The sequence below is a fragment of the Hesperophylax consimilis genome, chromosome 14 (genome assembly GCF_061612785.1).
Source record: "Hesperophylax consimilis isolate HC1 chromosome 14, BYU_Hcon_1.0, whole genome shotgun sequence".
In the NCBI taxonomy this organism is placed as follows: Eukaryota; Metazoa; Arthropoda; class Insecta; order Trichoptera; family Limnephilidae; genus Hesperophylax; species Hesperophylax consimilis.
The window spans coordinates 29,704,632-29,716,122 of NC_142849.1; the positions used below are offsets into that span (position 1 = coordinate 29,704,632).

Sequence of the window (11,491 nt, forward strand, 5' to 3'; positions counted from 1 at the left end):
GTGGGAAGCAGGTGTACTCCCACCTGTGTTATTACCACAATTTACAGTATTTTCTTTCATATCTATGAGTTATTTATAAATTTATTTCTTGGAGCAATTCTGGATGAGTTTTTTTTTTGTAAGTTGAAAGTGAAAAGGATGAATTTAGGAAATTAACTAATGAAGGACTGAATGCAGTTGTCGCAAATAAAGTTATTAGTAAAACTTTTACCTATACAGGGTGTCCGGAAACTCGTAGTACAAGCGGGAAACTGGTGAATCTACATCACATTTGGAGTCGATTTTGTAGTATATTTTTTATTTATTTGAGCTTTCGTTATCGAGTAAATCGAGTTTGAAGTTGATTTTTTTTTTTTTTTAATCAAATTCTTATAAATTATTACTGAAGATCAAAGTACCCAACTAATTAAAACTATTTGAAAGTAAAACAAATGAAGAAACTCGGATTTGAAGCATTATTTTGAAATCACCCTTCATTTAACCCGGTGTAATCATAAAATATTTCTGCTCTGCAGGGTTAAAACATCTGTTATTCAACCCTAAACACCAGAAAAAACTTTAACCCTAAAATAGCCGAAAAATATTTTTTTTTGTTTTTTTTTTTTTTTTGAAAATGCTCAAATCAAAAAACTTTATGTTTTTTTGGGTTCCCCATGTGGTGTAGATTCTCCAGTTTCCCGCTTGTACTACGAGTTTCCGGACACCGTGTATAGTGTACGGATATATTATTTTTAAATACACATATTTGAATGAATGAATGCAAATCTTCCCGACATCCAATCGAGCTGAAACTCAGCAAATGGACTCGCTGTCGATGACTTTTGGTGGCAATCACGCTTTTTCTGAAATTGGATGACATTACAACAGTTAATATACAAAATAAATGTTGGTCCTACCAAATAAGGATTTGGAGCAGTTGTTAGCACAGTCGACTCTAGGCCCCGGGGAGGAAGGTTCAACTAGGTTGAAAAAAAAACTTTGTTTTTTAAGGGTTGATTTTCGGGTAGTCTTGTTCTGTATCATGTTTCATTTATATAGCTTAAATATTACATTGATGGGTACAACTTTTAAAAGTTAATAAAAAAATATTATTTTTCTCTTATTCCGCTTCACTCTTAATACGCAATATTTCACTTTCAAATAAATGGATTTAGCTTTATTAATTCAAAACATGATTTATTATGTCGGGGGAGACGGAAAAATATGCACTTTTAATTTTAATTTCGTTTATTGTCACTTAAGCGATATGTCAATTAGTATGAGTCGCCGTTGACGGCGACTATGTTCATATCAAGAGTTGGATTATATTCATAATATCGTATTAGAATTAAATCACAAACCAGTCTATACAAACCTAGCGTAGCCCACAAACTACTTGAAAACTGGGATATAACTCTAAAGGGGACGCGAGCAGGCGTTATTAAAGGTTCCCCAACATTTATAGTGACTTTTAGTAATAATATAACTAAATTCAAGTATTAATACAAAGTAAACATTCCATATTTACCGTGAAGCGGAATTCGTAACCTTTACCAAAAAAATGAATTCCAACAAAGTTAAATACTTAAATAACTTATTTTTTTCTCCAGGGTCACTTCAGATTCGAGGGACCCGCCTTCCCATCAGTCAAGGAGCTGATCCTCTACCAGCAGAACAGTGGGCTGGCTGTCACCGGCAGGTCCGGAGCAGTCCTGAGGAGACCAGTGCCCAGAGAACGGTGGGAGCTGAACAATGATGATGTCGTTCTCTTGGAGAAAGTTGGAAGAGTAAGTTACACCTTTTATTAGTAAGTTTAGTATATAAAGTTTAAAATGTAGTTTATAAACTTAGTCAGTTTCATGCCCATTTGAGTATGTATGGATGCCAATGAAGCCAGTTGTGTGGTCGAAGGGAAAGAACTGGGTGGCATAGCAACCAGTCTTTTATATTTGACTAGCGCAGACAGAGAAATCGTGGAATATTATAATTTATTGTAGGATTTGTGAAGTTCAAAAGTATTTAAAAAATATATATTTTGCCTCAGGATCATTGCCTTTCAAAGCATGAAATTTACATATTGAATGTTAATTAACTTGAAAAATTACGACATCTATCTATTCATTCATACTAATTGAATAAAAAATGTAGAATATGTGTATGAACGGGCCGCTAAAGTATGTCCACTGGACCTAGTACAGTGAAACCACGCGCATTGTCTCAGTAACATATCTTTACTGTATTAATTCAACTAAGCATCTGTCAAGTATTTGAACAAAACAAATATGCATTTCAAATAAAGAATAATTAATTCATGAAATAATTTTGGTACCTACTTTATCACTTGTCTGATGTGATAAGTAGTTCTAATTTTGAAAATAAAAATATCATTGAACTTGAATAATGCTACGCATTATGTGGGAATCTTTCACGTAACTTACTTATCCATAAACCAAGGACCGAAATTAGTAAGTTTAATTGCCACAGAAGAAATGCCTGGCGCCAGTAGGTCTTTGGAATCCCCTATTTGAGGAATTTTTTGAGGTGGAAGAAGATGGGGAGTACCTACCTGGTTATTCAGATCTGGTCTTATAACAACTAAAGTCATTTAGCTTTTCAATTTTCATTATTATGTATTTAATAAGAATTATTTTGTTTTGATTTTAAATTGTGGTCTCTCTCCAAGACGATACTGAGAGTATGTATCAAACATGGCTAAAACCATTTCAAGCAACATTTTAATTCTGAATGCGGTCATTCACCACGGTGAATCTGACAGTATCCACTACTGGAACGAGGTGCAAATATAATCTGTACTATTTCATTTTAGTTATTTGTGACAACCTTTTTTAGTAAAATTAAAATGTATTTTTCAAATTGCCGCTTTCAAAGCTGTAACCGTTGAATTATGAGCCAAGAACTACTTCTCTTTTACAAAAGTTGTTAAATGCCTTATAAAAAATAACTATAGTCTTATCTTTCATGTTTTTCTCTTCCAGGGTAACTTCGGCGACGTCTACAAAGCCCAGCTCAAGAGCTCCAAGCAAGAGGTGGCTGTCAAGACCTGCAGAATGACCCTGCCCGATGAGCAGAAGAGGACGTTCCTCCAAGAGGGTCGGATACTTAAGCAGTACGACCACCCCAACATAGTGCGGCTGATCGGCATCTGTGTTCAAAAACAACCCATTATGATTGTAATGGAGTTGGTTTCAGGTACAAATATTATTTATTACAAATACTAGCTGTACCCCTACACGCTTTGTTGTGGCTCTGTCTGTCTGTGCAACAATAATGCGTTTTGCTTTTACGTTCAACTGATGGCGCTGTTTTTCAAAAAAAGCTTGTTTTTACCTGTCACAGGTGACAGTTATATAATTTATTTATTTATATTTTAAATGTATATTTACAGAATAAAAATATCCATTAACAAAGATACATTATACAATCATAATTGCCTAATTAGTAATTTAAATTTAGTAATGCTCAGGTGGAAAATGTCGATGTCAGAGGCTAGTGAGTTTAGAAGGCCTATCATTCTTCCGAGAGGCATGGTTTATAAAAACACACGCGTATTCGAAAGCAACGTTGTGTCAAAATTGCAAAACAATCAGTGAAGAAGTTTCGGAGATTTAAGGTTTTGAACAAACAAACATTTTCATTTATATAGAAGATTATGTTTATTTCAGAAATTGGTACACCACTTTGTCGGTTCAGCCATTTAGTCCAAAATCCAAGGAACAGAAACCACTATTGAGTGCTTCAGTTATCTTAGACACCATTCCCTTTAATTGAGACAAATTCAGATTTGAATTCGATGCAAAACATATCTCAGTAAACAAATTTTAGCTAAGAATTTTTTATGTTTGTACACACATAAAAAAGCTCAATAAATACATTTTTTAACATACCTTAACCACTCGGAACATTAGAACGTCAAAAGACGTAAATATGACAATAGCGGTCAAGACATTAGTACGTCTTTTCACGTAAACGCGCGAGATTTTACAAAAATCGATTTATTTCCATCACTAGTATACGGATTGCCATGATTTAAAAAACAGAGTATCGATAATGAATAACGCTACGCGTCTGTATTCAAGAATATCTATGGAATGTAGAGGTGCATTATCTAAGTCGATTGGATTTGTCATCTTGTTCGTTCATAATTTATTGCGTTTTTAAATAATTTATTAAAAATATTTTAGTTTGGACGGTTAATATTTTGAGGTGACTAATAGTTTTTAATTATATTTCTTCAATATATAAAGTGTTATTTCTTTATGATACTCAGAAAACAGTACATTTTTCACAGCTTTGAAATAATGGTCAGCGATTTTTAGATATTTTTGACGTTTTCAGAAAATGTATATTTAGAAACGCAAATATTTACGTACAACAAAACAATACGATAGTGAATTTCATAATCTTTCCAAAACATTTTTTAGAATGAGGCTACGTTTCCCAAAACGTGAGTTATGAAGCTTTTAACAAAACTCGTGAATAACACAAAAATTTTCGCGTTTTGACAGTTCGCAAAGGAACACAAAGTAAATAAAAGTCCTTTTCTGAGAGGTTAAACTTGGCTTGTTTGAAACAGCCAGTTATTTTGGATAAAATCTTTGTAAGTGATGTGTCCCAATTAAGGCGATACACTACGTCGTGTAATATTTTAAATTGAGCCCCTATCAATAGCGATAAGGTTTAAATTCTCGCTTAACACCATCCGCCTGTTTTGATTTATGCATGAAAAAAACATGGCCAAAAAGTGCCTTTTATTTTATTTTGTGGATGTTCAGCCATAAATATTTAATTTTTTTCCGATCATTTTATAAATAACTTAATTTGCCACATTATACAATAAAATCATAACTGAAAATGGGTTAGTAAGTAGGAGATTTTGAACTTTAAAGCAGTTTTCATAGGCCTATACATTATTTTTTTCTGGGCTTATAAAAAGACTTTTATAAAAAATACTCGATTATTTCAAAGGTCAAGATGTATTCTACTCGCAGTATTTAATTAAAGCATCTGAAACATTTCTAGGCGATCTAATTTTCAAACCAAAAACACATGATTTTGCATTACTACGTATGGCATCGCCTCAAGCAGAATCGATTCTATAAAATATGGTACAAGTCTAAACAATTTTTGTCTTTTAGAAATTTTATAATTGTTATGACTTCTATCGAGGTCCTGACTTGACTTGTTTAAAAATTTCTTTGTTTAATCTATAAATATACACCATTCTTTACTTATAATTTACATTCTTCTTCTATTTGATGTTACCAAAGAGATCAATTAGCGGTGTTTGTTAGTTTTTACAAAATACCTGTTTTCATTTTTACCACTGTAATTCGCCGCTTTCACTAATTGGACACTTACCCGGTTTTTGGGATGGCGAATTAGCGAGAGAGAACTGTATTACACATTATAATGAATGTTGTTTATTTTCCAGGTGGTTCCCTGCTAACATTCTTAAGAAAATCCGGTGCAACACTCAGCCAAAAGCAACTTGTTGGAATGTGTCGCGACGCAGCGGCGGGAATGCGTTACCTGGAGAGCAAGAACTGCATTCACCGCGACTTGGCCGCCAGAAACTGTTTAGTTGGTAAGTCTCCAATCCCAGCCCCAACTTTTACCTCAAACCTAATCTGTATTATATATAATGGTCTGCTTAACCCGTCATTCAAAGATTCTGGTTGTTTAACAGGCAAGGACCACATTGTGAAGATCTCAGATTTTGGCATGTCGAGGGAGGAAGAGGAATATATTGTTTCCGGAGGAATGAAACAGATTCCTATCAAGTGGACGGCACCTGAAGCATTGAATTATGGTAAATAATAACTTATTTAATGTGAGGAGGTCAATAACCTAGTCCTACACGAGGCGGCGTACCAACTCTAGTAGCCAATGTCTTTTAAAGCCGCGTACACATCTGCAAGTTGTAACCATAACCATAACCTTTACCAAATATCATAGATATGTATGTGGCTCGCTGCTTTAATTACAGTGGTGTGGACATCACATACACACTAGACCCTGGTTACTATGTCTGCGACGGTTAACGATTAACGATTCTCTGTCTATCAATGGGGGAATTTCCCAAGTGCGCAGATGCAGCGGTCGATTTCAACAAAGATGAAACTTGGACACAATCTTGGAGTTGAATGGATGCCAACCTCACCGGCTGTAGTAGTGGGACGATGTATTTTCAATATATAAGGGCACAGTTCATGTAATTCTGTTATTCAGTCAATAAATAAACTCCAAGGGCCAGTTGTTTCACATAATTTGAAAAATTCATCAAATTTCGAAATTGTTCTGTTATTTTTTTTTTAGTTATGTAAAAAAAAAACTGACCAATAATGATTTAATAACATAACTTTAATAAAACCTTTACAAAACTTGAAATTTAATGAATTGTTAAAATTCTGTGAAACAACCTTTCCTAAATGTTAAATTAGTAGCAAAACTCCGTCTTGTAATATTATGTATAACTTTGTTTCCCTATTTTTTATCAGACCTGTTTCACATTACCACGAATACCTTCAGACGGATTCAATCCAACATGGCCCTCAAATGTCCTGATTTTATATTGCCTCCTTATTACAATGTGTCTCTTCATGAACTAAGTTCACTCATTCCTGTCCTCAAAAATACATTAAAGATACCTCAGTGAAGTTACCACAATAAAATATTTTGCTAAAGCTTATTCAATGTAACTGGTTTGGGATTGAGGTATAAAATATTATATTCACATTTGTGCAGTTTTGAAGGAATTTTGTATTTGAGTATTTTAAAGACTTTGCGGCTATCGTGTACGGTGATAGCCGCCATATATGCTCCTTTAGGTTTCACATTGTGTCAAAACGTGAAGCATGGTGGGATAGATTGCATTGAAAATGTTAACCCTTCGGGTCTCTGGCATATTGACGGTTATGTTTCTTTGATGCTGTCAGAAAGTCAAAGAATTTGTATGTATTTCCGCTTCTCAACGAAATCCAAATAAATAGGATATTTCGGAACGTATCTGAAAATTAAAAACTGCTTTTGAAAGGTGATGATATACACTTTTAAATTTTATGATTAGAAATACATATATAATTTTTGAAATATTCAAATTTTAAAATATTCTAATATTGAAATATTCAAAATTTAAAATATTCAAATTTTGAAATATTCAAATAATGAAATCTTCATGTATTGAAATATTTAAATTTTAAAATATTCTAATATTGAAATATTCAAAATTTAAAATATTCAAATTTTGAAATATTCAAATAATGAAATCTTCATGTATTGAAATATTCAAATTTTAAAATATTCTAATATTGAAATATTAAAAATTTAAAATATTCAAATTTTGAAATATTCAAATAATGAAATCTTCATGTATTGAAATATTCAAATTTTGTAGTATTTAAATATTGAATTGAAATATTCAAATTTTGAAACATTCAAATTTTGAAGTATTCAAATTTTGAAGTATTCAAATTTTGAAGTATTCAAATTTTGAAGTATTCAAATTTTGAAGTATTCAAAATTTGAAGTATTCAAAATTTGAAGTATTCAAATTTTGAAGTATTCAAATTTTGAAGTATTCAAATTTGAAATCATATTTTGAAATATTCAAATTTTAAAATCAAACATAAAAATTATTTCAAAATGGCTCACCTTACATTTTTTCGTTTGAACACTGAACTAAAATTAGTGGTAAAAAACACATATTTAATTAGACAAATGTTTAATGAATATTACTGCCTCCTTACTTTTTTGTCATTTCATATAAAAATAATTAATTTAAAATTCACAAAGCTTCATAAATTTTTTTCAAATTGCGGTCGGAACTTTTGGTTTCATGGAAGTGTGTATTTTAATTATTTTGTGGTTAACTTCTATATTTTAATGTAAAGCTTGGTATTTTTTCTTTTCAATTAGTTCATATTTCTAACTTCAACGAAAAGGGAGACAATGGTTTCTATAAGACCTTATGAGCTGTTCTGAAAAGCGAACACATTGACCATATGGATAATAGCTGTTTGTTAAAAAAACTGAAAAAATTAGCTTGAAAAGTTAATGTGCGATGAAACATCAAATTAGCTGTGGGAATTATTAATGTTTTCATTGTATTTTACAGGAAAGTACACATCACTCTGTGACGTTTGGAGCTATGGAATCTTGATGTGGGAAATCTTTGCTAAAGGAGACACACCTTATTCCGGATTAACCAATTCCAAAGCCAGGGAAAAAATAGACACCGGTAAGAAAACTTCTTCCTAATACTTTCTGTAGACAATCATGAAAGTCAGTTTGTCAATAATGATATAATTAACTTTCCCACAATTGTATAATAATTACTAAAAACTATACGAGAGCTTAAAGTCAAAGAACGTTATCTACAAAAACATACCGATAATAAGGGCATGTCTTTTTGTCATAATGTTATTTGAAATTAAGCCCTCCTAATAAATCCTTGGCCTATGTAAATCCATGTTTGACCACATTACAAATGAGGTCTGCAAATAATGCAATCCGATGTAAGAATAATGAATAAGATTAAGGAAGGGACACTTCAATTTTTTTGGATATGTAGAGAGAGCAGTTGGATAGAGAATGAAGTGCAAGGAGAATATATATATTTTTTTAATGTAACACTGCACACCTAAGAGTCCTAACTGCTTCCGACTGTCCATATCCTGTGGGACTATGGCAGCCCCAATTGGCGTATGTTGTGAGTCTGAAGCTGAAGTGAAGGATATGGCGATGGGGAAGGTTGGAATGAACCTATTCAGCCATGACTAAAGCGATTTCAAGCGACTTTTTGATTCTGAATGATTGTCTTTCATCAGGTCGATATTGAGAGTATCTACATACCACTCTAGAATTATGAATAGTATTAAATTAAATACGACGTGTAGGTGGATGGAATAAGAAGTTGGGGACACTTCAGGGAGAATTGAATACGCAATGAAGTGATTCAAATAATAGTGAGGCGAGTTATAAAAAAAAAAATATATGAATTATAATCTCTAATTTGTTCTCCAGGCTACAGGATGCCCGCTCCTGAAGGTTGCCCTGAAGATATGTACAACCAGATGCTCAGATGCTGGGAATACGACCCAGATTTGAGGCCGCACTTCGATCAGATCTACACTTCCGTCGACTCCCTGTTCTCCGACATGCGATGATGAACAATCCAAAATTATTATCAATAATAATATTATTACTGCTAATCAAATGAACTTTATAAAAATAATACCTGCCAAGGCCAAATGGCGCCTGGCGCTAGCAAAAACCTGAAGGGCGCTGTGTCAGGTGTTACATTATTATCAGTGTCTTGGCTCTTTAGCAAGTCGATGTCTGGAGCGCACTGCTCCATTTGCGCCCGCCCAGGACTGGCCCTGATCCCTGTACATAGTGAGAAGTTTTTGTTTGATAATATTATGCATGTAATATGCAAGAGTGATACTGTAAAAATATTAATTTATAAGTGATGATCTATTTGCTGTAACATAATACCTTCATAGTAAAATTTTATGTTTACTGTTGTTTATGAGAGTGATTATAATTAGTTTTCAATTTTTTAATTCAATTTAATTGAAAAAAATGTTATTTTAAATGGATTTATCTTTGTCTCATATTTCGCAATTTTCCTGAAATAATTTTCAAAATATTTGTAAATTTAAGATTGTGTTCATAATGGCATCAACATTTTTATTTCAATAATAACATCACATCAACAGTATAGTATTTCTAGTGTTTTTTTTCATATCTTCTACTAGTGATTTATATGTATTTATCAAATAAACTTGCAAGTTTTATTTCAAATTAGAAACATTAGTTCTGAATAATTATTTTGGAGTCAAATTACTACTATTAATTCATTTAATTTTTTTCAAAACATTTTATGTACAAAACATTTTACATAAAATATATAAATTTGTGCCAAAAGTGAGATTTTTTAGTCTTTTTGTTTAATAATTACTCAGTGATTATAAATTATGCCATTAAGATTTATTAAGATGTATTTTTAAAGAATATTTTTTAATCTCATAATTATTGTATAGATTCGTAATTAAAAATGTATTTTTAACTTATTTTTTTTTAATGCTTTTTTTAATATAAAATATTTTTATTTCTACTTCTTATATTCCATTAACCTTTCCTTATCTGTGGTGTGTATTTACTACACATTGCTTCTAATAACTTTAATAACTCTATAAATATAATAAATTCTGGGTTCAGATTTAGGTATTCCTCCGTTATACATTTATGCACTGAATTAAAAAATAAAATTTTACATAATTTTCAAATTCAATTAAAAATCAGAGTTTTTGTTAAAAATCGCTACACCAATAAAATCAACCGTGTGACAATGCTACGCGAAGAGTGTGCGAGGAAATGACACGCTATTGATGTCCCGCTTTAGTTCGCTATGCGGGAACATGAAAAATCCACACGTCCGCAGTTGTATTTTGATTTAGACCATCGATACCTATGACCGCATAGCTGTGTGTATGCCAGCCGCCAGCCAGTCAGAAGCGGACCGTCGTTAGATGTGGACCCCTTGCACGTTTTTTTTAGCTTCTGCCGATGGTTTTTTCATGTTTTCAGCAATTAAATTACAATTATTATCACTTTTGATATAAAATATAATAAACATAAGTGATTAGCGATGAATATTCATATTTTTCTGATATTAAATCGCTTATTTTGAGATGTGTATTGACTACACAGCACCGGAACGCGTGGATTTTTTTAGCACAGTAAGGGAAAGGTTAAAAACATATCTAACAAGCTTCACAAGAGCATTTTGATTATTTTATATTTATTGTGTGAATTCAGTTTTTAGTATTATTTTAAACTTAAAAACATACATAGACAATCAATACTTAGAAATGCGTACAATAAATGTACACGTATTCAATTATTTAATTTATCGTATTTTAATTGCCATGTTAAAACAATTCTTTGTATTTCGCCATAAGTATTTTATGTTAGTTTTAAACGTGTTATATTTAATACCATTTTTCATTGTTAAGCTTTTTAGTTTTTTTTTTTATCAGAGTTTTCCACTATAAAACATGTCTACGGACGTAAGTGCAATATTTGGAAATATTTAGATACAATCTAAGTAGCTTGTATTTTTTTCCTTCTAGCTACTTTTCTCTACAAAAATTGAATTTTTAGATCTGAAATATCATTATTGGTATGCGTATCAATTGACTAAATAATGAATTCAATTTGTGTAAATATTACGTGTATATTATAAAATTATAAAAACAATTACGTGTTTTATTTAGAATGTTTGAAGAAGAATTTAACAAATCAGTCAGCGCTGTCATTTATTTATATTTCCGCAGTACAGAGTTGATGATACTGATAGTATCACCCTGGTTCAACTCCAGCAGTTAGTCAATTAAAATCAATACAAAGGCTTGCGTAATGTTGGTACATGCTAACTGAAAACATTTTAGTGACACAAATGATGTGACGGCGTGAACTTGCAATAGCT

At 31.8% G+C, this 11,491-nt stretch overlaps 1 protein-coding gene across 3 annotated transcripts in view; it reads left to right on the top strand.

Annotated features, from left to right (window-relative positions):
- Positions 1–9,758, top strand: part of FER (tyrosine-protein kinase Fer) — a 230,696-nt gene extending 220,938 nt beyond the window's left edge. For 2 of the 3 annotated variants that reach the window (XM_089639727.1, XM_089639729.1), the window contains 6 exons: positions 1,590–1,766; positions 2,976–3,189; positions 5,432–5,584; positions 5,669–5,809; positions 8,114–8,236; positions 9,022–9,758. In XM_089639727.1, the coding sequence (XP_089495853.1) occupies positions 1,590–1,766; positions 2,976–3,189; positions 5,432–5,584; positions 5,669–5,809; positions 8,114–8,236; positions 9,022–9,164 (951 nt within the window). In that variant the 3' untranslated portion in view covers positions 9,165–9,758. The remainder of the gene's footprint in view (positions 1–1,589; positions 1,767–2,975; positions 3,190–5,431; positions 5,585–5,668; positions 5,810–8,113; positions 8,237–9,021) is intronic. The other variant, XM_089639728.1, reaches the window with a different exon arrangement.
- The last annotated feature ends 1,733 nt before the right edge of the window (positions 9,759–11,491 follow it).